Source organism: Silene latifolia, chromosome 6 (assembly GCF_048544455.1).
Source record: "Silene latifolia isolate original U9 population chromosome 6, ASM4854445v1, whole genome shotgun sequence".
NCBI classification, from domain to species: domain Eukaryota; kingdom Viridiplantae; phylum Streptophyta; class Magnoliopsida; order Caryophyllales; family Caryophyllaceae; genus Silene; species Silene latifolia.
Window position 1 is genome coordinate 2032594 of NC_133531.1, and position 26828 is coordinate 2059421.

Sequence of the window (26828 nt, forward strand, 5' to 3'; positions counted from 1 at the left end):
TTTTATTGGAAATTGCAATATTCTATTACTTTTAATTTGTACTTTTCTTTTCAAGAAATAACTTTAATTCTTTCATTTTTTTATTTTTTTTAGCATGTGTCTAATGGACATGGGTTAAAATAATCGAAAAAATATTGATCATCACTATTGCATGTGAATCATGGATCATCAGAAATATCATTAATATTTTCTCGAAAATAAACGATTAACTAAATAATGAAGGTTGACTAGTTAATTGAATTTTCCATATGTAATTAATTGTATTGGGTATTTCCTAAATTACATTTTTCTATAGATTAATTTGAAATTTGAAATCTAGGTGTGAATGAAAATTCAGTGTTGAAATCCAGTATTACCAGGTGAAGCTATTTTATTTTTTCTTTAAAACACCATAATTTTTATCACTTGAATTTTGAGAGATTTTTCGTGACAGACATCTCTGAAGAGACCTGATATATATTCGTTCGTTACGGTTAAATTAAAATAACCTTTTGCATCAATGTTATTTGTTTGAACATTCCCAAAGTGTTAAGTGTTAAATACTCCGTATTTGTTTTTGGGTAGGAAATAAAGAATATACATCTGATTTACTATCAACTTAATATATACTAAGTAACAAGTTTGTCAATTAGTATAGTAAGTGAAGTTGCTTCCATAAGTGGTACCGGGTACAGATAAGGGTTTCTAATATCATTAAAATTATCGTATAAAACCTTTTAGTACGTCAAAATTAAGTGTATTATCTTTAATTTTGCAGGGAATTAGCTACATTTTATAAGCCAAGAAATTCCCTAAAACACGATCAATTTCACGAAATGCAAAAAAAAAAAAAAAAAAAAATTAAGCCTTACGGATTTGCAGCGTAAGACGGTCTATTTGTATAAAAACCACTATATTATTAACAGTAATAAATGAATGCTTTTTTTTCCTAGAAAAGGACCGACTTACAGTTTAAAACCGTCTTGTTTAGAATTTTTGAAAAATTTATATCTTCTAACAACTAAACTTCATAAATCGCAAGTTCATAATAATTGTTTCAAAAAAAAAAGTTCATAATAATTTGTGTTAATAAATAACTTGTTGAATGACAAGGGGTTGAAAAAGCAAGGATCAAGGGAAGTAAATAACAATCACAAATTCTCATTGAAGACATGACATATCCGTCACAAGCTGAAGACGGATACCATTTTACCTCACAATGTACCCACTTTTTCTCTCTCTGCAACACTATTCATGTGGTCCCCTTTCTCCACTAACCCATTTTGTTACCATTTTATCTCACAAAATATCCGTCACAAATGGTAACCCGTCACAAGGGAGACCAATTGAATAACAATTGAATGCCCCAATTAAATTTTTTTTTTTTCGGTTTTGACCAGAAGTATCCTCTACAATCTCTTTTGGATTACTGAAATAAAACTTGCGAAAAAAAAGATTAAAGGAAAGAGATAATGAAATAAATAAGCAATAAATGGTAGATTTTTTTTTTTTTTGACAATAAATGGTAGATTTTGATGTAATTGCTACACCATCAATACACATAGCCTCACCCCTGTATATAAAAGTGTATGTTACAACTTTAAAATTTCCATCTAAACAAACATATTCTTAATTCCTAAAGAGAGATCAGATGGTGGAAGAGGAGGAAAAGCAGCACTATTCCGTCCACAACGACGCGGTGAAGGACGACGAGACACCACTCAACAATGAGTCGAAGCAGCACAAGCGCCTTGATATCAGCATTGCCTCCGGTGCTTCTGCATTGGTATCATTCTCCTACTTTCTAATCCTTGATTCCTTGTATACCTTCTTTACTTTGCAAAATCTCATTTGTGAGAATTGAGACGTATCTTTTCGTCACAAGTAAGAATAGTTGGAGCTCGCAAAATCTAGTACGAGTATACGTTACTGGTTTTGTTATGTTTGAAAGATTTGATTTGACGAGCACAATTGGGAACTCAATGCGCTTTTATTCGCCTCTGAAAGTCCAAGCAAATTAAAATAAAATAATGTTTTTTTTAAAAGAAAATAAAATAAAATTAGTATAAAGTCATAAATTATAAATTGATAAATATGAAAATGTTGTAATTAATAATTTGAAGCATAATTACCAGTATAAAATAAAATTATAAACTGCTAGCTTCGCGATAGAAAAAAAATCATTAAAAGATTGAGAATTTTTTTAAAAGAAATCATTAGCTTGGAATTTTTAAAAAAGTGATATTTTCATTTAATCTTATTTAAAGGCTTTATTACTCAAGTTTTTTTGGACAATTTTTTGGATCGATTTTTCTTAAATTAAAATACAATGAGAGCTGAAATATGAAAATTAGTGAGATAATTTAACCGGTTGAGTAATACGATATAAATACAAGACAACACAGTTTCGTTGTAAGACCGGCTTATGTACACATGACGATTTTCCTTTGTGGTTTTTTTTCATCATTTCTCTAATATATATGAGGAGTATTTTATTAAAATGATAAGAAAACAGCAAGCCAGAGAGTACATGATAATTAAGCTGAGTCTTCTGATAAAAACGATTTAAATTTCAGGCACGAGACGCAACGGACCAAAATGAAAAGCAAGATGAGTTACGAGTCTATGAAGATGAAGCACAACGCCTTATGCAAACACTTCCAAAGACAACCATGACAGGCACCAGAATTGGGCTAGTCAACTACCAAGGCTTCTGGTGTCTTGATAGTTCCCGTGACATGGCAAGCATCCTTTCGTTCCAAACGCATTTTCGTGCTCGTGACACCGATCTCATCATTGCAGGCTTCCCCAAAACAGGTACGTACTCAGATGGCTCTTGAGTAAGTCTCCTGTAAAACGGGTTCACAATATCACATTGTAAAATCATATAACGAAAGATTTTAATGTGCTTATAATGGGAAGTGTGATTTGTGGAAGTTATTTTAATGCAGGGTTTAAAGTTAAATACTCCCTCCGTACCACACCAAAGGTAACGTAGGGGAAAATGGAGTATTTAAGAAAAGGTGAAAAAAGTAAGGATAAAGAGGGAAAAAGTAGGTGGGGTATGTAATTGTGGTTTGTTAGGTGGGGTATGTAATGGTATTTTGTGTAAATATCAAAAGAGTACAAGGATAACTTGGTAATGTTGTGGGCCAAATAAGGAATGTTACATTTGGTGTGGTACGTCCGTTTATAGTAAGTGTTACCTTTGGTGTGGTAGGATTTTACCTTTTAGGTATTATTTATGAAATTTAAATTAACAAATTTTTTTTTTTCTCTTTCATTACAGTTTGATTTGAAAAATCAAAATCGTAGTAATCGTGAAATGAATATTTCAATAAAAGTTTCTCTTTTACAAGGAAATTAATGGTGCTATTTTATAATTTTTTACTTATAATATATTTTTAGCCGTAAATTTTTATCATAAAAAAATCAATGAATTTTTATTGTATGATTCTTCAAACAAACAAAAATAATTATTTTATCATAAAAAGACTGGAGATAAATTTGTGTAGAATGTGAAATATTAAATGTCATCAATATATAAATCTAAAAGATTTTGAGTATATATTATAGGCCACCATCTTGATAGAAAGAAATATGTTTAAGTGGGAAAATTAGAGTTTCACATCTTTTTTTAGTAGATATAGTGGATGTAAAACGTTTTATATAAGAATTGTTGATGGCTCTTTATATATAAGATCGTCTTATAGAAATTTTTGTGAAACAGGTAACACCTGGTTGATGTCCTTGCTTTTCTTGGTAGTCAACCGCGAAAAATATCGTATCAACCAGAGTCCTCTGCTTAATAATCACCCACATGAACTCGTTCGCCGTCTGGAGCTTCAAGTGTATGGTAATGCCTTGGATTATCCTCGTGCTCACCGTCTTAATGAACTTCCTTCACCAAGGCTTTCCCATACCCATTTGCCCTACGTCTCGCTCCCTAATTCTATCAAGGATTCCAAATGTAAGGTCATTTTTATTAGTCGAAACCCTATGGACACAATCGTGTCGTTTTGGTACTTTACCCTGAACGCGATCAAGACGGTTACAGGTGAAAATGTGGAGTATGGTATAGAGGATTGTTTTGAGGAGTTCATCCAAGGGAAAGTGATGTTTGGGCCGTTCTTCGACCATGTGTTGGAATATTGGAAGCAGAGTTTAGAACATCCGGAGAAAGTGTTGTTTCTTAAGTACGAGGATTTGAAGGACGATCCTATAGCTGAGCTGAAGAAGTTGGCCGAATTTGTGGGTATGCCCTTTTCTCCCCAAGAGGAAAATGAGGGTGTCATTAAGGAAATAATCGAGTTTTGTCGCATTAATAATATGAAAGAAATGGAGGGAAACAAGAGCGGAGTTATTAACAAGGTTTTTGAGAAGAAGAGTTTCTTTCGAAAAGGGGAGGTGGGTGGTTGGACACAATATTTTACTCCTTCCATGGTCGAGAGGATGAACAAACTTATGAATGAGAAACTCGAGGGCACTGGTTTATCGTTCAAGCTGCGTCCTTAGTGTTCGTAACCTTCTTGTCTTTCAACAAAACCCGGAAAATCCATCTGGAATTCTAAATAAGTTTATTATATGCATGTAACCTTCTCCTAACTCTTTCGGGGTGGTTTGAAAGTCGGTGCCTTCAATTTACCTCTCTCATTCGAAAGGATGAGATATAGGTGGGTCATATTTCAGATCAATCTAGTTTTCTTAACTTATTAAAAAAATTATGCATGTAACCTTCTGGTCTTTTAACGATCTGTGGTACATTGTAGGGTGAATTGGCTTATCCGATTCTAGAAGAGTTGTTAAGCTTGGTCTCATACAACTTCATGGAACTGAATAATTAGAATCATAAATTAAACCCGTTTAATTTCCCCCCGTTACATTGCACATTTTGCTTGAGATTGATTTGGAAGTTATAAATTAAACCCGTTTTTGGGTTTTTCAAAAAAAAAAAAAAAAAAAAAACATAAAGGTAATAGCAAAAAAGAAGAAAAAAACGTATATCAAGTAGCAACTAATAAATCGTTCGAAACGTTGACTGTTTCATAACCCGAACTCAAGACCCGAGTTTAACTCGAAACCCGAATAACCCACCCACTATAACCCGGTTCGAATGTTAATTCTTGCAATTTTGCAAACTGGTTACCCGATCTGATTGACCCCTTTGCCAGTTCTAGTCGCTGCTGAACAACAAAAAATTGATTGTTTTAGTTGAAATTTTCTTTTTGTTTTTTTTTTTCTAACACGCCCCTGCTGGAATTTCTCGCCTCTCTTAACGTGAAATTTTGGCTCCCCTACTAAGTAGGGGTGGGCAAAATCCAGTCCAGACCGGAAAAATGGACCGGTCCGGACCAGAATCTACCAGACCGGAACCGGAATTAAAAAATCCGGTCCGGTCTCCTGCCCACCATTTTTGCCGATTCCGTTCCGGTCCGGTTCCCGGTCCTACTAGTACTAGGTACATTTCTTCAGGTATGTTTTGTGTGATCGAGAATGAATAGCCTGTATTACTCATTAGTGATCATCTCCATTCTCCTCCAATCTCTGCTACTGAAATGCTTACTCTAGATCTTCTCCCCTCTTCTTCCTTATCTTTCCTCAACTCGAAACCGTTCAAAACATCGTCTCGTCTCCCTCCAATCTCATCCCTCAACCTCAATTCATCATCTTCATTATCATTAACATTAACTTCAATCAAAACCCATGAATCTTACCACACTAATTTCCACATCCCAGTTCCCAAATCAAAACCCAGATCTTATATCACCAAATTTTCAACATTTTCTGCAGAAAGTTCAGAACTTTCACCTTCCAATAACTCAAAAACCCGAAACCTTTCTGTTATTTTTGGACTGTGGTGCTTCCAAAACATTATTTTCACTATTTACTACAAAAAATGCCTTAACATTTTCCCATTTCCTTGGCTTTTAGCTTCTTTACAGCTTTTAGTCGGATCGATTTGGACGGTTTTTTGTTGGTCATTTAAGTTTCAACCATGTCCTAAAATCACAAAACCCTTCATAAATGCTCTTCTTTTACCTGCACTTTTCCACACTATTGGCCACATTTCCCAACCCCATGTAATCCGGTCGGCTGAACCCGTCTTTTCTTTGATTTTTTCGACTTTTCTAGGAGAAAGATACCGTCTTTTAGTGTGGATTTCAATCCTCCCCATAGTCTTTGGTTGCTCCCTCGCCTTGATTACCGAGGTTTCGTTCAGTTTGCAGGGGTTACAGAATGCTATGATCAGTAATGTGGGTTTTGTACTCAGGAATATTTACTCAAAGAAGATTTTGAAGAGTTTTAAGGAAGTAGACGGGTCAAATTTATACGGTTGGATTAGTATAATCTCGTTTATTTACTTGTTTCCGACTGCTGTTTTAGTCGAAGGGTCGAGATGGATACAAGGTTATCATTCAGCAATTGCAGTAATTGGGAATTCAATGACATTTTATTTGTGGATTTTGATAGCAGGAGTGTTTTATCACTTGTATAATCAGACTTCTTATCAAGCATTGGAGGAGATCAGTGCACTTACATTTTCAGTCGGTAATTCTTTGAAGACGGTTTTGGTGGTTGTCTCGATTGTTTTGCTGTTCGGAAACCCTGTTAAGCCTGTTAATGCACTGGGATCCGGCATTGCAGTTCTCGGTACTTTCTTGTACTGGCGCGCGACCGCAGCAGGAACAACTCAGAAGGTTAAGAAGAAGACTGAAGGTGAGAAGAGTTGTTTAAAATGGTTTGAAACCATGTTTGTGTCTGCTGTTGTCGGTATTGCAGGATTCTTTGCTGTTTTTATGGTGGACCTGCAAAAGATAACCAACCTGATAAAGTGATCTAAAATGTCTTGATCAACCAAAACCAGCACGAAACAAACGGCCCATAAATCAAAATAACCCAAATCGATTTGATACGACCAAATCTTAAAATGTCGTAAACTTATGAAATCTCAAATAGTACGAGATCAATGAAAAAATTACAGCAAACCATTAAATATGTTACAGTGTTTCAGTAACATCTACAAGAATATTACTAGTGCATAAATAAATATAGAAAATTGCTATACATAGAAAGGATCGAAGAGAATCAAGGCGAAGCTCCAGTTAGATACGCCATCATCACCAACTCACCAAGTAACAATTCTTCTGGCTTGCAATCAGACCTCAATACGTTGGAATAAGAGTATCGTCTGCTACTGTGATTTCTGAAATGGCTGGGTTGCAAATTTGGAATGCAGCTGTGTTTGTGCAGCCATACAAAGAACTGAGTAATGTCAAACAAAGACATCATTTTCAAAATGACAATCCAAAATCTGGCAACCAACTAACTTCCCAACAAGTTGGAACAGAACTGACGCTGAATCACGCAGGCCTTGTGAAGAGCATTATGACGTACGAACATTATTGCTTGACGAGAACCCTTTAATTAGCTTTTACTGATAAAAAGAATGAGCGAATGAAGGGATTCAACCAATAATAACATCATTAAGTCTTTTGATACATTCGCCTGTAAATTTTAGCACCTTCAAGCTCCGCGTGAATCTCTCTTTCAGTCCTTATCTCCATTGGATTACTGACAATCCATCCGTCATGGTCGCAGATAATATTAGGGTTTATAGCATCAACGTGTATCAGATTTGATGCACTATCAAACTGACTTCTCATGTCATCTGCCACTTCAAGAACATCAGACTGTATAAAAACCTGTGATAAACATGATATTCAGCATGAAAACCAAGCCATCAATGAATCAATTTTATCCAAAAAAAAATTCTTGGTTCAGTGGATGTCAATGTAAGCAGGCTCACAAGTTGGTCAATTGAGGATAGAAAATGGGGAAAATGTGGATACTAGATATCAACTTCACCTTTCAATTAAAGAGGTAAAGAAGCGTTGTAGAGAGAGGTTAGAAGGCTAGAAGCGAGTGAGAGTTGAGACGTTACGGAAAACTCATGCTATCTTAATGAAGCCAAAATCATACTAATTCAAAAATAGCAAATGGAAAGGGCATCCATAATGGTACCAGCTCTTTCCCAACTCCTACCACTATCACATCATCTATTTAAGACCAATCCTCCCTACAACTTCTACTCCGTACTAATCAAGGTAAAAACCACAAACAAATTCCACCTTTTATCTGATTATTCATAGTAAGGAACTAACAACCGGGAACCACTCCTTCAACAAGGACCTACTCCTATATAAGAGTGGTAATCTTAGCTGATTTTTTCAAGGAAACTTCTTAATATGGAGCGATGGGGTTAAAAACTAAAACCAGCCATTTGCGGATGCCATGAATGCACAATGGCCAAGCAGGGGGTAACGTGGGACTGAGGGAGTCGTCAAAGGGATTTTATGGCACACTCCAATCCTTCCAGTTTTGTTAGTCCAGACAAGGGATCTACAAACCATCAACCACATCCGTTAATAGTCCACCTTACTCACAAAGAAGCTTTAAGAAAAGTCTCCATAATTGACAAACAATGAAAAACCCTAATTTGGTTAACTTCAAATGTAGCAGTGTAACTACAGTGTAGCATGCTGATCCTGTTATGGAACCCAAGCTGCTGTCATGATTTATGATCAATTGCACCCCTTTTTTTACATATCGAAAAGTTTTGTTGTTTTATTTCGTTGCTGCATGAGCTAGAGTATAATAAGGAAAATACCTGTCCAGTTGATGTCAGATTATTCACAATAGAGTCAACCAATGCCTTTTGCAAAACTCTTCTCTTATGATGCTTTTTCTTAAAATATGGGTCTGGACACTGCACGCAAGTACGCAATTATGAGCCAAATTATTCCCATACACACTAACACAGTAGCCTATCTTGAAGCAAAAATAAGAGGGCCAAGGTTTGAATGTTGAACCATCGACCTCGGATTTAAAATATTAACCACGTGCTTATTTCTGTACTGAAATGAACTCCTACATGAACTTTATAAGCTACCAGAAGTCGGACCTCCAGCCTGAGGTAAGCCAGGAAACTAAAATCCGCCAATGTTTAGAAGCGGCCGCCATATATGTAGACTAAAATAATTTTTCTATGAATCACAGTTTACATACATGAGATAACATATTGCAATGGTATAAACTCACCAGAACTGATACAAACACGAGAGGTCCAGGATAAGAGGACACAAGCTGCTGGAAAGACACTGTAGCATTGGCAAAAATGAAATGTCTGAGGCATAAGTGAAACATAATTAGCCAACAAGCTGTGGTTATCTTTAAAAAATCTATCTACGTATTAAAATGTGTTTGGAAATCTTACGCGTTAGAGATTCCGATTTCCTTTACCCAAAAATTTGCACGCTTTACCAGCTGCAGAGATAGAAGATATTCTATAGTAACCAAACAGTGTGATACTAAATAAACACGACAAAAAAAAAACAAATTTGGTATAAAAAAAGGTAACCAAAAAAAACAATATAAGACCTTTTCGCGTATTTCCAGTCCCAAATAATTTCGAGAATCAATGTTCTTTTTGGCTAACCATAGGAGAAATCTGCCACTACCTGAAGGTTCAGTTATGTAAGGATGAGAGGCAAGAAACTGTCTTTATGAAGATAATAAAAGCAGGCTCAAAACAATGGTTGTTCGTACAACTATAAGTCTGTAAGCGCGTTCATTGCATCAGAGAAGTTTTTTTATTACAAAAAGGAAACACTAAAATTAATCAGGGCACAAGAGAGAAATGTAGGAGTAGTTATTTGATACCACATCCAACATCGACTGTCAGAGGTAACGAACAGTCTTTATATACAGCATTCCAATCTGGTGGCTCTGCAGGAACCTATTGATCAGCAACAACCCGTAAACTACTCCAATCTCCGAAAGATATCCATAATCCATGATCCAAAATAGATTAAAACACCAAAAGTACATACTGATGAAAAAAAAAGTTTTTTTACTTACAGAGTAAGCTGCAGTAAGAGGATTAACATGCTGCCGTATCCGAACATGACCCACCTCCTAACATTCAAACCCAAAACATACACATACACATTCATCAACCATACATAACACACAAGCACTAAATTCTCCTACATATGAACCTCAGCAAAAAAAATAAGCAACCACATTACAATTTCTCATTTCAACATATGCCAGCGAAAAAAAATAAGCAACCATAATCCAAAATGATTTGGGGTCGGCTAACCTGAAACCGGCATATGCAACCACATTACAATTTCTCATTTCATCTATCATAAATTAAATGACTTTAATGCATTAACAAACTTATAACTCAGCTTGGGCCACATTCCCAAGGGTCTCAGGTTCAAGCCTCACCAAGAGCAATCTTGGGGGTAAAAATGGCTTGGAGCTATGCCTTCTAGACATAGAGCCTGTCACCCCCTAAAAAGGGTGGTTAACCTAGTGTACGTGGTTTGCAGGCTATCACGTATGCTCGGGGTTTACCCAATACGCACCTAAGGTAGCAGCTGCGGGTTCCCTCGTCATCCAAAAAAAAACTTATAACTCGGCTGGGTTTCACTTTCACACAGCAACACCACCCAATATATTGGTCTATCCTAAATTAGTGCTTCTCGTCTAAATCATTTGTTTACTTTCGAATAAAATACTCCTCACAAAGAATGAAAAAGGTAAACAAATAATCGGAACGGAGCGAATATAATCCACATTAAAAGCTAATTAGCAATGTGGATAAATGAAAGTGGAAGATAACTAAACAAACCTCGCAAATATGAGGAAGATTAAGATCAGCATACTCTAAAGCAACAAGATTAGGGCTTCTAATAACATTAATCCCACTGTTTTCACCCTCTTCAAAGTTACAAACCCCAGTAGAATTTCTTACCCTGGTGGGATTTTTACCATGAGCTTGGGATGGTAATAAATTATGAAGAAAATGGTAATTGAAGGTTGAGAAAATGGAGGTGTTTTGGAATTTGGGTCTTGCAAATGCTCTTGTTGGTAACACCATGGCAATAGCTCCTAGTGCTGCCATTGTTGGGGTTTAAACCAAGTTTTCTCAAATAAATGTACAAGAGTTTGAGAAAATTGGGATTAATTTGGTGGGTTTGGGTAAAATGGATAGTAAAGTTGGACTTCTGATTGATATGGGTTGAGTCATGTTGGCTCAATATTGAAGTAAGCACCAACCCTATGTTTGGCCCATTTGATTACGTTTTTCAAAATATGTGATCGGGATTTTGAAGTAAACATAGGGTTGTTGGACCGGAAAGGGGCGAGAGGAGGTGGCTCAAGGGATGAGACCCGAGCATAGCATTAAGTGGGAGTAGTGTCGTGTGGGGTTGGAAAAACTAGGCCGAGTAGGGCCCGGTTAGTGTTATGGCTGACGCAGGTTGGACAAATCGAGCCCATATAACGTTTTCTGGATAGGTCAACAGGCTTGATCTGGGTCGAGCCGAGGGGGGAACGGCGCTGACCCATGCCGGATTCGAAGCTATAACAGTTTCAATGTGGCACTTTGAGTCCGGTTGGTCAGCCACCTCTACCGTTTAAATCAAGAAGTTTCAAACTTTTAATAACCATCCTTAGAGACTATTTTTATTAATAAATTAGCGTTTTTAAAATAAAGACACTGTTTCACAATGTAAGACCGTCTCACACAATAATTACGGCTAAATATAAGTCTATACAGTCATTATTGCGTGAAACAATCTCACACGGGAGAGGGTTCCATTATGTAAAAAAAAAAAACTCGTTATTAGAATTAAATGAATAATTTTCTTGTAAAAGTTGACCGTCTTACTCTAGAATTTGTATTCCGAATTCTGTAACTAAACTACTTCATGATCTAGGCACCCATATGTTGGGTTCAAGATCCAAGTGAAATCAAGTGATGCTAATTTACAGTATTTCTTAATGAATTAATGAACTAATGATGATTCCCTTAGCAATCAATCAAAGTCATAGGAGCACTACCTATGAACCGTACTTCATACTCCAATATTAAAAGTCACAAGTTAAGAGCCACGTTAGTAGGAAAGTGGGACCCATTTATCAACAGAAAACTTAAAACTGTCCCATTCAACAGAAAATTAAAATTAAGATTTGTTTTATGTGATTCAGGTTTGTTGATTGTATTTGCAGGAAAACTCTCTATTATTTCTCGCCTTATTCATAATATCTTTAATACTCCAATCCTTGCATTTTTATTGTCACTCTTGAAGAAGCTCATGGGTCAATTATTGGACAAACTCCAAGGTATGCAATCATATCATATTCCGTCTTAATTATTTGTTTACCTTTACATGGTATTTCGTTTCAATTATTTATTTACCTTTGAAAAGGTAAACAAATGATTGAGACAGACTCATATGGATGATACTTTCTTTTTTACTATAATAAGGGGAGGTTTGAACCCGTGACCTATAGTTGGATTATTATATGTATGTCTTGATCATATACTTTTTTTGCAGTTTTAATATTTTTTGTTGGTTTATGTGATATATTTTGCTTTTTGTTTGTGTTAGGAGTTTTTATGAAGGCTAAGTGGTTAATTTTATTTTGAGTAAATGGATGGATTGAAGATTAAGTTGTGAGTAATTAAAATATGGGTGACTTTTATGGGTAATTAGTTAAAATGGATGAAAACAGAAATATTGTGAATGGTCTCAGATGATTTTTAGGATAGTTACAAGGTGGGTTACTGAATTCACTCAACCCCAGTGAATCTCGAATCATTTCGAGGGTGTTATGATGATGGTTCCTTAGAAACTAGAAGTATATATCAGATATTGTTAGAATATAAAACCGATCATGGGACTTCAACCATAAGCTTAAGCTTTAAGTTTTTGGTTGAAATGGTTTCTTGACATGAGCCACTGTGACCAAAAGGTCACGGGTTCGAATCCCAACCACCTCCCCAGGTATGGGGAGGCTTGCAGTTACATCAACACTTCAAGCCCAAAGTGCATTCGTGTGAGGGAGCGTGTTAGAATATAAAACCGATCATGGAACTTCAACCATCAGCTTAAACCAGTTGAAAGTTAGGAGCTTTTACTAGAACAAATAATTTCATGCTCCGAACTATTGATTTGCCTTGGGTGGGTTTTGGGAGGTTCATTGGTGCAGAGTCTTACTTTAAAGCAGAATAGCAGGTAGCTTTCTGGTGGTTGGTTAAGAGTTTCGGACGATTGATAAGAAAACAGGATGAACATTTGGGAACTTGGTATTATTTTCTGCAATTAAACTGGCCCTGCCCTGATCAATTTAAAGCATGTTTGCTTGATCAAAATTCTGTTAACTTTACGGGGTCAGTGGGAGTCGGGTATATGTAATGTGCTGCACCCTTGCCTCACTGTTGGGGAGCACCTTCGAGGAACTAGATAAGGTGGTTGTCATTGCTGCTGCCACCAGAGTGCTAGTTATTATAGTCGAAAGATGATCCTTCCTAGTTTGTCCGCTGCTGACTACTGAGTATTCTATCCTTATTCCTTAGTTTGGATACCCCGTTTATGGAATGACATTCCCCCTTTTGCGTAGGTAAGGAATGGAGGCAGAAGCAAATCAGAAAGATAACCGACAAGGTATTTAAGCGTGTAAGCAACCACACTGGGCGCGCTGCTCTATCATTCGAAGAGCTTTATATAGCAGTCCTCATTGTTTACAAGTGAGTAGTGATTCTTTTCATTACCTTCACATAGACATGCATAAATAGTACTTGCTTCTTTGATAATCCAAGTATCTTGTTATTGCAGTGATATCAACAAGTATTTACCAGGGCCGCATTTTGATCCTCCGTCCAAGGATAAAATCAAAACCATTATGGAGGTATTTTCACTTTCCATCCATGGCAGAAGAAATGTACAACAATAAAAAAAAAAAGGATCTTCTCTCGTGTACCCTTGAACTTTTTCGTTTTCTAAGGTGTACGTGTACCCCTCGTTTTTCACAAAAAAACTTTGACCGACAATAATTCTCTGTTACGAGTTCAAAAAACGGTAATTTTTTTTTCAAACCAATTATCTCGTCAAGGCCTTGAATTCGAAAAAAAAAATCACCGTTTTTTGAACTCGTAGCCGGTAGTTATGGTTGGTCAAAGCTTTTTTAACGAATAAACTTTGACTGACCATAATTCCCGACTACGAGTTGACACGTTGGTGAATTTTTTTTCAAACTGAAGACCTCTTAAAGACGGTCAATTTGGAAAAAAAGTTTATCGTATTCTGAACTTGTAGCCAAGAGTTATTGACGGTCAAAGTTTTTTTTTGCATAAAAAGAGGGGTATATCATAGAAAATGAAAAAGTTGAGGGGTACACGAGAGAACATCCCAAAAATTGGTTTGAAAAAAAAATTACGAGATTCATGTCACATTCAAGAATCCTAACAACCAGCAATTTTAGTTTTACTTCTCCGACACGACAGTTAACTAATTTTTTATTTTTTTTTAATTCCGAGGCCTACTAAGGTATTCTGATCAGATGTTCTCTTACTTTATTTTCAGGAATGTGACATGAATCTCGATGGTGAACTGGACCATGAAGAATTCGTCAAGTTCATAAAGGAAGTGACTAAAGACACATTCAACACGGTGAGCCAGGGACTAATCATAACTCTAGTAGTGGCTCCGTCAGTAGCAATGGCAACAAAGAGGGCAACCGAAGGGGTCCCAGGTGTCGGGAAAGTGATTCAGAAGTTGCCTGTTTCCATTTATGCATCACTTGTTACCCTTGCTGTCGTTGCAATTCAAACCGCAAGCACCAACCAAGGACTCGACTGATTTGACTGGACGGCCAGGTTCTCGATTGCTGCCCTAATCGATGAAACTTGGATAGTTGTACCTTGTATGGTATTCAACTTTTTACATTGCTCGTTTACTACAGGAACTGTAGAATTTCGAATTCATATCAGATCGGATTCTCTATTTTCCCAGTTTTAAACTACTTTGTGAAATTTATTATCGACTATGATGTCGTGATGTACATATTTGATTGTCTATGTTGATTGATGGGTGCAGCTATACTCGGTTGGACGAATAGGCAAATGCCCATTTTAGATTTTAGCAGTTTATGTTCGTTCTCTGAGTTTATAACAGCATTCACAGTGATGAATTCCTCAAGCATAGTTGTCGTTCTTGAATGCCAGACTGTTTTACAGTTCCTGCGGGAAATGCGCACGTTTGCAACCCCAAAATACACAGACGAACGTGACATCATGACAAAACAAGTGAAGTTAAACACTCACGATGACATCTTCGATTATGGATAAAATAGCTTTTGAGCTCAAATCATGAATATAAACACCATGAAACAAGAAGACGCGAGTTTCCTTGATTCCTGATTTTATTTGACATGAAACAAGTCAGAAATCGGCAAAGTACAGAATCCCAGATATCTAAAGTATCCCAGATATCAAAATGCTATTCTCAGTAGAACTTGGTGATACAAGACTTGATATAAGCATGCTATAAGCCCTATCTGGGGCCCTGATAATGATTCCGACAAACAAGGGACAGCGCACAACCAAAGCAGCGACTCTTGCTTCTCAGTGTCGATATTTGATAAGATTCAGAAGCAGCAGCCTGGGGACACTAGTAAAGTCGACATTGTATTTGCACTATTCAAATGAACCACGGATTCGTTCAAGACTCTCTCCCATTGATTCTCTGTACAATTAACAACCAACCATATTTGATCATCGTCAGATTTTAATAAATTGAGTACTAAGAAAAGTAACTCAAATAGAAGGCATGCTAAAATCCTTGGGTTCTAAAATTAGTCCTATTACTAAACCAGAACACATAATATACAACCAAGATGCATGTCGCTGTAACTCTTCCTTGAGCACGGAATAAAAAAGCTAGTCGTCTATCATAGAAACGAATGTCATGATGGATGAACTGTGAAGTGGCTCAAAACTTGATGGCCTTTTCAATTAAGTTGTCGCTATGGCACAACAAACAAACCCTAGAACAAAAATGAAATAACATACAAAAAGAAAAAGAAAAGAAAACAATTACGGAGTAGGTAACAGTCACACAAGTGGACAAAAGTTCAAGTGTTACTTAAAGAAGACCTTTCTCCGTTAGCACTTGGCAAGTTCCCACAAAAGTCGTCAGAAACTACCTGTTAGGGGGGAGGTATGAGATTCGAACCAAGGACAAGACATCAGTACAGAAGGAAGCAATGATATATAAGGGAAAACCATTGCCGTAAGTCAATAAGAAGTATATACCGAGAATTTCAGTCTCCAAATCCCTATAAGGTACTCATTTAAGCAAAGCTTGCAGAAACTAGCTATAAACTACTACATCCATCCTATTTTCGCCTTTTGACTTTGATGGTCAACTTTGACCACTAAGCCCTTCACTATTGCATAATTTACAGTGTCAAATTTGTCATGTCGGGGATATAGCCATATAAGAAGTATAAAAAAGAGCCAGCACACCATACAGCATTAAGAAAGCATAAGTAAGACTGTAACAGCGTAGCATTCTAGGTTCGCTAGTACAAATGGGAACCAACAATGGACAGGAAAAAAAACCGAAGAGTTGTTGGATCATTACTTGTACAGACAGAACTTGTATTCTTGGCTCCTAACAAGATCCTTCTCTCCTTCCTCCAACTGCAGATTAGATCCAAATTATTTCAAAGAGAAAGTGTGAAACTGTATGAGTTATATTACCAAAAGATGTTGAGTAGATTGCCCTTACCGGATCGCTCTCATAGATAATCTCGTAACATCGAGGAGAAAGACATTTTAAAGCACAGTTTTCTTTTGCAATGATCGAGAATTTGCACTCCCGACCCCACAGGCCACTGGAAACAATTCAAGGAATCAAGTCAAACATATGCTATAACTGTGTATCAGAACAGCCACAATAACAATTTCAGATTCAAGAGTAAGCTAATCAAAATAAGATACTCTCGCTACCTCTCGATGTCAACATAGCAATCATCCTTCTTACTCCTTATTTCAGCATCCTGTCATCAAGAAATATACATGGTGACAAACAAGCTATTTAGAAACTGATAAGACCGTCTCACAGTATAACATGGTGAGCAGTTGAGCACCATGAACTGTTTTGTAGCTTTGGGTGAATTTTTCAACTTGGAATCTTAAAAGCTCACCCTCAAAGGGCATTAGCAATAGACAAACCCCAAATGAGGTTTGTCTAATGACACATCACTCAACACACAAACCTCTCTAATAACAAACCTCAATACAACAATAGACAAACCTCTTAAATATAGACAAACCTCATCAAAGTATACTACATGGGGTCCACTATCACTCACAACCAAAAACACAAACCTGTATATAAAATTGTAACCCTTATCATCCATAAACCTATAAACATTTGTTTAACAATAGGAGGTTTGTCTATGAACCTCTCAAATAGTGGACAAACCTCTTTGACAAACCTCCTATTGTGGATGTACCTATTTTCTCCTACGGACCTACGGTTGCACACTAGCACCAGCATTTCTATTCTTCCGTACACACCCCAACCACCAATATCTATTCCCTTATCCAGTTTCCAATGACAACCCAATAACGTAACCTTATCGTTAAACTGTCTCCCAAGAAATTTGTTCAAACTACCATATTTCAAGATTATCATTAATACGAAGAAAGAGAATTACAGAAATCGGAAGGTGAGATGACTTGCCGTAGACCACAGTACTACAAAATACAATGTGCATTGAAAGAACAAGCCACAAGAACAAATAACCATGAGCTTCAAACTTCCAAGCCATTCTCTTTAATGTCACAGTAATTTTTTCCCAGATTACCTGTTACAATTATATCCAGAATTTCACTGAATAAAGAACTCATGGCAGCTACATTTAAATGCATAAATTACAGCTAACAAACAAGAATAAATGAATAATTATCGTGTAAAACCGTCTTACAGTGTGAGACGGCCCTTTCAAAATAAAAACACTCAGAGAATATTTAAGCAGGAAAGTCTCAGACGGTTTCACACATAACTCAATTTGCTAGTCATAGTTCAAGGTAATCAAGCAAGATAGCAAAATTGAAACAACAAATTCAGCAACAAAAATCGATTCTTTACCAATTACTCCCCTCCCATCCCCTCTCAATTGTTCACCTTTTTATTCTTTGTAAGCGATATTGTAATCAAAAGTAAACAAATGATCGAGACGAAGTAATATACAACAAGGTATAACTAAAATAATTGTAAAGACCGTAAATTGTCTAATTCAATTGATGGGCAACTACATATCAATGATTTTGGAAATTGAGAGATTAACAAAAAGTGATGAATCAAAATTGTAATATATGATCTGAGATTGAATAAATACCAAATATACTTGCTGAATTTGCGAGCTTTTCTGTGAGCAGAACTTCGATTGATTCAGCTGTATGATTGAAATTGAGAAGTTTTAAGAAATTGTAAGCTTAATTTAGGGATTCAGTAATTAGGGTTTGCTTACAATTAGGATTGTATTGATTGGGATTTTTGGGTAATTGTTTGGTTAATAATGGAGGGAAATTTAGGGACACTGGTAGACTACTAGACCGGTAGTTACCGACTTACCGTTCGTAAGTTACTGTTTTGTAGTATGCTCGTCGGCCGTAGCCTTGTAGTTGTAGAACTAAAACTTGAACCGATCGTAAATCCGATCGGATCCGTAAATTCTGGTCCACGACTTGATTGACCCAATCAGAATTGACTTGTTAATTGTTTATTTTTGAATTAAAATTCCAGTTGATTTATAGAGAAACATATTACGTATCGGATGTATTATCCCCATACCCTTTTAGTTTTTGAGTTTATATGTATTTTTTTGAGTAACTAAAATTAATAAGTCATATAATATTTTTTTAATGTCAAAATTAATTGAATTTATACGTATATTTTTTTAGCAATGTTGTTTTTATTTTGCTTAATGTCTAAGTGAACGAGTTCAAAAACTCTATAGTAAAAACTCATATTGTTGTAAATAAAACTCAAAAAAAATATCATAAAACTTAGAAAACACAACATCAGATGTAGTACCTCTAATGTATAATCAATGAACTGATTCGTTCAGTTCGTTGATTAAAGATAAATCAAGAATATGGAGCATTGATTAATTAGTTATATTTGGTATTTATATATTATATTTGAAATAATAATAATAAGTATAAAAATATAATCATCTTACCAGTAATGAATTTTGTATTTTGAAATTTGTTATAAAATACTCCTTTCATCCTATTTTTATTATCCTACTTTTTATTTTGTGTGAATTTAAGAAAAACTAATAAAATGGAAATGACGAGTGATTTTTATTTTATATGCTTACTAGATTTTAGAAAATGAACAATTATTTTAGTATAAATTTTAAAGGAGAGGGGATAACCAATTTGGGATGGAGGGAGTAACCTTTTAAAATATACTTGTACAATATATTTTTAAAAAAATATACATATGAATATATTCCCTCTATTTCGGTATTTGTTTACTTATCACTCGTACATTTTTGGGTGTTTCATTAATCCGTTTACTTTTTACGTTGTAAATGTTTTTAATGGTTTCACAATTCACATTCATTATGATTCACTAGTCTCATTTCCTCTTCTTCGCCCTTGTGCCAAATTCGCCAAACTAGTGGTGAAGACGGGGAGAATATACAGTTAGGGTCAGTATTTTTTAAAAGACTAAGAAAAGCCAAGCAAGAACTCCAACATTTTTTGTTAATCTCTCTTAAAACAGATATATTCGTCTTAATGTTAAAACGGTTCAAGTATCACTCAACTTGTGTATATTATAAAAGATTTCTCTTTTGTATAATAAGATAATTCTGTTATTTTTTCCTATACATTCTGCTTTTGTTTTATTCTAACTAAATACGCGTCTTAAAATTCATAAAATATTTTAGCGTTTCCAATTTATGGTCAGTGGGTATTGACTTTTGAGTGACCTATTAGGTCGACTGAGGCTAACTTCGGCTAAATTTTAGCATTTGAGCAAGACAGCCAAGTTGGCCGTGACATATTGGTCATATAATAACAAGCAAGGCGCAAATCAATTACACTTGTTTGCCTCTCTTCTATCACAAAATCTCATTGAAGACGGACGATATCCGTCACAAGTTTGTGACGGATACCGTTTCCTCTCACAAAATACTCATTGAGAGGTGAGTGGGAAGCACATGGGGATGCCCCACCTTATTCCCTCTCCCTTTTTGTGAGAGGTCACAAGCTTGTGACGAGATTAACCCGTCACAAGCAAGACTAGTTGCTCTTCTATTGTATGTTAATCTATAGATATGTCATATGTCCTACCTTGTGGAAAAATGAGCAAATGATAATCTACTTATTATGTATAGTTTCATCACTATGGGGGATTAGCCTTTTTCTAAATGTTGTTCCAAACTTTTCAAGCCTAATTTGATGGCTTAAGCCTTAAGTTTATGATAATGCTAATAAACAAAGTTGTTCCGGGTGTAATTCCAGAGCAGTTATTTGTTACCACCCGTGCTTGTAGAATGATGTCTTTGATTGAATCCTCCCTTGGGCTCTCCTGAAACAATGAACAAACTGAGGGCTCGGCTTTGCACCGAGCGAACTCACTCCGACGCTCAAGTCAGTAAACTTAAAGAGATAAGTTGTTGTTACTTGGCGAAGTATATTTTGTAGAGAGATAAGGAAGATATTACCAGATGAATAGTGATTCTTAGGTTAAATTCTGGATCCTCTCTTCAATGAGAGTTGAGGAGTATTTATAGACTTTCACCTTTTGTCACGTAGTGGCCAAGTGGCTAGCAGGTGGAAAGACTGATCTACCCTCGGCCGAGGGACCCATGGCAGGCCGGCGGGCCCTGTTGACTCGCCGCCGAGGGGTCTTGGATATGAGTTCGCGGATATGTGCCCCGGCTGGCTAGTTGTCCTAGCCGAGGCACAAGAGGCAGGCCGACAGGCTGCGTCGGTTAAATTTTCTAAGTCGTTGACTTGCTTGTGGATATCTTTGACCTTGCTCAATATGTTGACTTGGTCAGCGGGTGCAGAATATGCCCCATCAATTTGCCCCCAGCGTAGTCTATGCCGTGGTATGGGCTCCGATGTATGTTGAGCGTATATTTTGCGCAAGTAAAAAATTTTCTATCTCGGCCTCTTCTACCTCGGCTTGGTTCTGCTTAGGCCGTACCATATCCCCCCTCCACATGGATGTGTAAAGGGCATCCGATGTGGAAAAGAGAGTGACGCTTGTCGAGACCAGGGTTGAGAGTGCCGGTTGTTTTTGATTGCCCCCGGCCGGTGCTACCTAGCTTGGTTAATCATGTGGCCGGAGGAGAACAGATACTTAGGAATTTGTTGAGGAAGATGAATAGGCAGAGAGAAATGAAGGGGCGTGTTGAAGACGCTTGGTCACTGTTGCATTGATTGACGTTCAACTGTTGCAACGATTGACATTCCGTGGTTGCATGTCCGACACGTGTCTGTTCGCTGATTGGCTGACGTTTCATGGGCCGTGCCCTGATTGGTCCTTCTTCATGGGCTTTCCCCTATAAATAGAGCAGTTAGTCCCTGAAATTGGCCACCAATTTTATTTTCTCTAAAATTTTCTTCTCTCTAAACTTTCAAGGGCTTCTCTCTTCTAATCTTCAGAGTCGTTACTTCGGCTAGTGCTTTTCTTCAAGGTAAACAAACAAATTTTTCTCAACTTTTTAACTTGCAAGTTTTGTTGTAAGCATGTCTTCTGCTGATGCCGGACCTAGTAACCGTGCGCCGGGGGGTTCCCCGTCGCGTCTTGATGAGGAGGAGATACTAGACGCCATCCCGATAAGGTCTGGGGGCCCTAGGTCTCCTTCTCCCGAAGTCGATCCAAAGGCTTTGGAGGATTGGGAGGATGATGATGATGTCGATGATGACGGTGATGACGCTGAGAGGGCTCATCTTAATGAGGGGAGGCAGTACGTCATGGATCACGGCGAGGCCTGCATGACTGGTCTTGATCGTGCCTGGACCAATAAATTCGCCAGTTGTTCCGGTGGAACTCTTTTCGAGGGCCATTTCTCCCTTGGTGAGGGGTACAAAATTGTTATCCCTGAGGAGGGTCAGGCGGTCTGTTGCCCTCCCCCGGGTCATATCGGCGTATATATCAGGCACCTGGAGTATGGGCTCCGGTTTCCTTTGAATGAACACGTCACGGCCATCATCAAAGCTATGAACGTCGTTGTGGCTCAACTGCATCCGTTGGCCATTAGGACGGTAGTTGGCTTCGTGTAGCTCTGTCTCTTTAAGGGGGAGATCCCTACAGTTAACTTATTCCGCCGGCTTCATCATCTTCGGGCGTCGACCCCCGGTAAAGTGGGGTGGTACAGCGTGCAGATGGAGCCGGGCTACGTTTCCGTTGATAAGCTTTTCTCCTGCAAGGACTGGAAACGGCGGTGGGTGTACGTCCAGGTGCCGGAGGACTACCCATTGCCTCGGTCTTTCCAGAGCCTTGTTCACTTGCGGTGCGAGAATCGGGGAGAATATGAGAAATATATCTCCCGGGGTAAGCTTAAGATGGACGCTTCGAAGGTCTGTCTTAATGCGAATGAAAAGCGGGCGATGGAGCTGTTCGATGCTGAGAAGGGATGGATGCCCCCGACTCAGATTATTCTTCAGGATGAGCTGCTTTGCCGCGTCGGCCTCATACCGGCTCTCAACCAGGGTGAGTAGGGTCGGTGTGAGGCCCATCTTTGCCTGTTATGCTCCTGTTTTTAGAGCTTTGTTTTACTTCTCTTATTTAACTCTTGTCTGGTTTCTTGCAGACCGGTTTGGCCAGGATCTGTCTGAGAGGACCTTGAAGAGGTTAGAGCTTGATAAGGACGGGAAGGTCGTTCAGCGGCATCCTCAGGCTGACGCCCGTGATCGTAGACTGGCTCCCAACGAACTCATGGACAAGCAGCTGAAGGCACTGGATCCGGCGGTGGCTCAAGCACGGGTTCTCGGAGGCGTGCCAAAGAGAAAACCAAAGGCGCGTCGTGTCGGCGACGGCGTCAATCCCAACTCCTCTTCAACCCCAACGGTCCGGAAGGAGCATGTTGAGGTCGTCGATATCACCAAGGAGGTGGTGACCGTTGCGAAGGGCCCTCCTCCTCCAAAGAAGAGAAAAGAGCCACCGCCGGCTTCTACTGCTGTTCTGGGGGAAAAGAATGATTCACCGGTCCTTTATCTAAGAAGGTCCAGATCGGGTACGGGCCTAACTCGTGGTTCAGACTTAGCTGGTTCATTATGCATTCCCGATGACAGACTCTACGATGTGTCGATGAATGTTGACATGGATCTTGTTGTGTGAATTTTTGTAGATCCGCGTCGTGGCCGCCGTTCTCACCGAGCGGCAATTAGAGAAGCGACTGAGAAGGCGGGTGATAGAAATGTCACCGTTGACTCGTACTCGAGAAGGTTCCCCCTCCGAGCTTGTGGCGGAGGGTACAAGAATATACAAGAGGCTGGCGAAGTGGACTCAACTGGCCGGCTCCCACATTATGGAGCAAGAAAAGGCCATGGCCCAGGCTGGGCCACTGATCGAACGGCTTAAGCTTGATCTTTCCGCTGCAAAGGGGGAAGCCGGGAAGGCTAAGCTGGACCTCCTAATTACACGAAAGCGTGTGGAGGAAGCTGAGAAGCTGCTATTGGCCGAGAGGGCCGAAGTTGAGGCTGCTGATGCCACCGCTGCCAAGCTGCTGGAGGAGCGGGACAGGTATAAGGGCGGTTACGACGCCGTTGTTGCCAAGAGGGAAGAATGGAAGGATCTGTATCTGTCTCAGTCGGAGGCTCATAGGGGCACGAGGGCTATCCTTGCCCAAAAGGAGAAAGATATTGAGATGCTTCAAACTGAGCTCATCCCTAACATGTGCGCCCAATTCCGGGACCAGGCCGAGGAAGCGACCAGGGAGGCAATCAAGAAGTTCGTTCCTGAAGGCTCCTTCCCGTGGGAAGAATTTGACCAGCTTCTGGATGAGATGGCCGAAGCTGCGGAAAAAGCGGCTGCGGAGAAGGCGGAGGCGGCGAAGGCGGCTCAGATAGCTGAGGCCAAGGCGGCCTACGATGCAAAGGTGAAGGAGGCCGAAGAGGAGGCTGAGAGGCTAAAGGCGCGTGAGAATGACGAGCTTTCCTCTGGGCCGGCCACCGAAGATGATGCTTCTGCCGCCGATGGGGGGCAGCATCAAGCATAGGGAGACGGGCGGTCGTCACCAGACTCACCCGGCGTCTCGGATAGCTTCAGCTGTTCGGGGGCCAATTATTAAGCCTTTCCTCCCTGCCATCTTTTGGCGCTTTAAACGATTAAGTCTGTAACCTTTTGCTTTTCCTTGTGTTTTTGTAAAAAACTTTGGTAGGTTGTGTTCGGCTTATCCCTATGGGGACGGCCGTCGTCTGTATTCTCCTTGTAATCTTTTCTTTAATAAAGTTTGTCTTACTGGCCCCCGGCTTGGCCGGGGCTTTGATCACCATTCTTCACTTGTCTTTTTGCGTTATTAATTGAGCGCTTTTTTCTTTTTTTACCTCCGGCCTAGCCGAGGCAGTTAGAATGCGTATCTCAACTGTGTTTAACGTCTTTTAAACATGTTGGCATGTTGGTCGCTTCCTCTTTCACTCTCGGTCTAGCCGAGGCGTCGGATTTGCGCTTCCCAACCGCCGTTGTGAACATGTTAGCGGATTTTCCACTTGTCTTCTTGCGTTATTAATTGAGCGCTTCTTTTTCTTTTCTGTTTTGACCTTCGGCTTTGGCCGAGGCAGTTAGAATGCGTCTCAACTGTATCTAACGTCTTTAACATGTTGGCATGTTGGTCGCTTCCTCTTTCACTCTCGGTCTTGCCGAGGCGTCCGATTTGCGATTCCCAACCGCCGCTGTGAACATGTTAGCGTATCGACCGTTGTGTCTGAAAGAAAAAGTAGATCTATATACACTAACATACTCATATATGTCTTAATTAATTTGTCATAAAATTAAATATGGATTTTATGCATGCAAACAAATAAACAAAATAGAGAAGAAATCATATTCTTACAATGGGTATTTCGGTTTATATGGGCACAAAAGAGATCTCCTTCTCTTTTGTTCTTGAGCTCTCTAAATGGAAGAACAAGGATTCAAATGTAGAATCCCTCCCAAAAGCATATACCCAAGGAATACATCTTAATAACCAATATTATTTAGATCTAGTAATAATATTAGTTTTTGCTATAAAATTGATACAAAATAAATTGTATTTTTTTGGCTCTTGAATCACTCGGTCAAGAGGGAGTATATGTGAGATTTTATTTCTCTAGAAAATTCATATATTGTAGAGATTCTCCACTTTCTTACACTAGAAAATGTTATATGTAAAAATGATGAATGAATGAATTGAAAAGAAAAAGCTCTTTTTCTTTTCTTGTATGAATTGGCCAGAAAATTGGCTTGGGTAGGATGCCCAATACTTTTTGTTTTTGCTCTTCTCAAAAGCATAGGTGGGCATGGCTAGAGATTAGACTTTAATAATTATGTTTTTCTCTTATTAAAATAATCAACATAATTATTCCACTAATACTCCTAATTTTTGGTTTATACAAGATAAAATGGAAGGTCCATTTTATTTTGTCATTTGTCAAGTGTGACATATGTGACATGTTACTTGACATGTGAATTTGTAATGTATTTTTAACATATTAAAAATCAACATACTCATAAAATATGTCATTTACAGAATCGACTAGTAATTCGTAATTACTTGTACCAAAATTATTTCCAAATTATAAACTACGACATTCTGTATTTATAATAATTTATTCATTCCATTTCAATTGTTTCTGTAAACAATAATTTCATCTAAGTAATAAAACAATTCGATTACTTAGACCGTGTCTCATTTAATCATATTTACAATGAGATACGTAAATTATACTCACAAAATTATCCGTCAATTTTAAGCAATTTAATTAACTCGTATCGGTATACGATTAATTAAATAATCAATTAAGAGTATTTCCCTATAGGTATGACCTAAGGAGATCAACTGATCACCACCGTCGCACGACAGTAATGTCAAACTCTAGTCAGCCAATCATTACCGATATGTGTGGACCAGTTGACTTGTAAAATATTACATCCCACATGTATTCTTAAAATGAGATTTAATAATGATATTTAAATCATGTGATCGCACTATTGTTGAGGACACATTTCCCAACAATCTCCCACTTGTCCTCGACAAGTGTGCGTCACCAATTCTCTTGTCCTATTACTATCTCCCACTCAATGCAAGGTGTCTTTCAGGTCGTACTTGCAAGTGATCATATCGAGAGTGGTTTCCTCGATCTGGAGAATAACTGATTGACCGGATTTATCTATCATAGATACCTTCCGAGCGTGGCCACGCATTTCCAGTTCATTACTCCTCGAGTGGCCCTGAGATATTGTTTTAACCCTGACAAGGGGATGGACAATTCCTATCGCACTCATTCCCTTCGACTAGCCACAGCCATCATAACCCAAAATATGCCCATTTGACCCCATTTACGAAGGTCGTAGTAACACAAATCAAAGTTAATCTGAAACTGTGCCATCTTAGGTGAATAGTCTTTAGTCAAAAGAATCGACTCATTTGAATAATATAGTAGCTCTCGCCACGACCAGGCTATATAAATTGCCAGAACTCTATAAGCGGTCATAAGGCCCGACAAAATGTTCCTAAATACCTGCCTATGTGATCGACTAGTCATCTCACATGACTCTATGGCACTTGAACTTGCCATCAATCGCATCACACTCTAGTTACTTCGAGACGTCACCTCATACAAGTAACTATGGGCAAATACAATGTTAATCCATGTTCACTTTAACGGGGTTCAATTGTCTCCACAGCCCGTTTGGATGTAACAAAGTATAATAAAAGAGTTTTAAAATAAAACTCGAACGACAAATGCGATT

General features: G+C 38.2%; 4 protein-coding genes across 5 annotated transcripts; 2 read left to right on the forward strand and 2 right to left on the reverse strand.

Annotated features, from left to right (window-relative positions):
* Positions 1-1549: 1549 nt before the first annotated feature.
* Positions 1550-4547, forward strand: LOC141585927 (cytosolic sulfotransferase 5-like). Its single transcript, XM_074407003.1, has 3 exons — positions 1550-1765; positions 2556-2796; positions 3710-4547. The coding sequence occupies exons 1-3, from the start codon at positions 1631-1633 to the stop codon at positions 4492-4494; spliced, it is 1161 nt and encodes a 386-aa protein (XP_074263104.1). The 5' UTR covers positions 1550-1630; the 3' UTR covers positions 4495-4547.
* A 901-nt stretch (positions 4548-5448) lies between these two features.
* On the forward strand, positions 5449-14973 carry LOC141585928 (xylulose 5-phosphate/phosphate translocator, chloroplastic-like). Its single transcript, XM_074407004.1, has 5 exons — positions 5449-6696; positions 12061-12174; positions 13456-13582; positions 13671-13743; positions 14418-14973. The coding sequence occupies exons 1-5, from the start codon at positions 5535-5537 to the stop codon at positions 14691-14693; spliced, it is 1752 nt and encodes a 583-aa protein (XP_074263105.1). The 5' UTR covers positions 5449-5534; the 3' UTR covers positions 14694-14973.
* Positions 6885-11363, reverse strand: LOC141585929 (uncharacterized). Of its 2 annotated transcripts, none has more exons than XM_074407006.1 (8): positions 10679-11359; positions 9898-9954; positions 9700-9775; positions 9418-9497; positions 9254-9303; positions 9079-9163; positions 8648-8746; positions 6885-7682 (listed from the first exon to the last, which is right to left on the reverse strand). In XM_074407006.1, exons 1-8 carry the CDS (start codon positions 10949-10951, stop codon positions 7464-7466), a joined length of 939 nt encoding a protein of 312 aa, XP_074263107.1. In that variant the 5' UTR covers positions 10952-11359; the 3' UTR covers positions 6885-7463. The 2 variants fall into 2 exon arrangements, with proteins under 2 accessions (XP_074263107.1, XP_074263108.1); XM_074407007.1 differs by lacking the exon at positions 6885-7682 and adding an exon at positions 7749-8379 and having other exon boundaries at positions 10679-11363.
* A 245-nt stretch (positions 14974-15218) lies between the features above and the next one.
* On the reverse strand, positions 15219-18524 carry LOC141585930 (uncharacterized). Its single transcript, XM_074407008.1, has 6 exons — positions 18244-18524; positions 17560-17709; positions 16847-16896; positions 16626-16731; positions 16479-16537; positions 15219-15578 (listed from the first exon to the last, which is right to left on the reverse strand). The coding sequence occupies exons 2-6, from the start codon at positions 17671-17673 to the stop codon at positions 15530-15532; spliced, it is 378 nt and encodes a 125-aa protein (XP_074263109.1). The 5' UTR covers positions 17674-17709; positions 18244-18524; the 3' UTR covers positions 15219-15529.
* Between the last annotated feature and the right edge of the window lie 8304 nt (positions 18525-26828).

Excerpts from the sequence above, each read along its gene's own strand:
- LOC141585929 (XM_074407006.1), bottom strand. The coding sequence starts at position 10,951 with ATGGCAGCACTAGGAGCTATTGCCATGGTGTTACCAACAAGAGCATTT. Across the intron at positions 9,304-9,417 it reads GACTGGAAATACGCGAAAAG|CTGGTAAAGCGTGCAAATTT; the intron begins GTCTTATATTGT and ends CTATCTCTGCAG. Across the intron at positions 8,747-9,078 it reads TCGTGTTTGTATCAGTTCTG|TGTCCAGACCCATATTTTAA; the intron begins GTGAGTTTATAC and ends ACTTGCGTGCAG.
- LOC141585930 (XM_074407008.1), bottom strand. The coding sequence starts at position 17,673 with ATGGCTTGGAAGTTTGAAGCTCATGGTTATTTGTTCTTGTGGCTTGTT. Across the intron at positions 16,732-16,846 it reads TGCTATGTTGACATCGAGAG|TGGCCTGTGGGGTCGGGAGT; the intron begins GTAGCGAGAGTA and ends AATTGTTTCCAG. Across the intron at positions 15,579-16,478 it reads TACAAGTTCTGTCTGTACAA|AGAATCAATGGGAGAGAGTC; the intron begins GTAATGATCCAA and ends TTAATTGTACAG.
- LOC141585927 (XM_074407003.1), top strand. The coding sequence starts at position 1,631 with ATGGTGGAAGAGGAGGAAAAGCAGCACTATTCCGTCCACAACGACGCG. Across the intron at positions 1,766-2,555 it reads CCTCCGGTGCTTCTGCATTG|GCACGAGACGCAACGGACCA; the intron begins GTATCATTCTCC and ends TTTAAATTTCAG. Across the intron at positions 2,797-3,709 it reads TGCAGGCTTCCCCAAAACAG|GTAACACCTGGTTGATGTCC; the intron begins GTACGTACTCAG and ends TTTGTGAAACAG.
- LOC141585928 (XM_074407004.1), top strand. The coding sequence starts at position 5,535 with ATGCTTACTCTAGATCTTCTCCCCTCTTCTTCCTTATCTTTCCTCAAC. Across the intron at positions 12,175-13,455 it reads ATTATTGGACAAACTCCAAG|GTAAGGAATGGAGGCAGAAG; the intron begins GTATGCAATCAT and ends CCTTTTGCGTAG. Across the intron at positions 13,583-13,670 it reads GCAGTCCTCATTGTTTACAA|TGATATCAACAAGTATTTAC; the intron begins GTGAGTAGTGAT and ends TTGTTATTGCAG.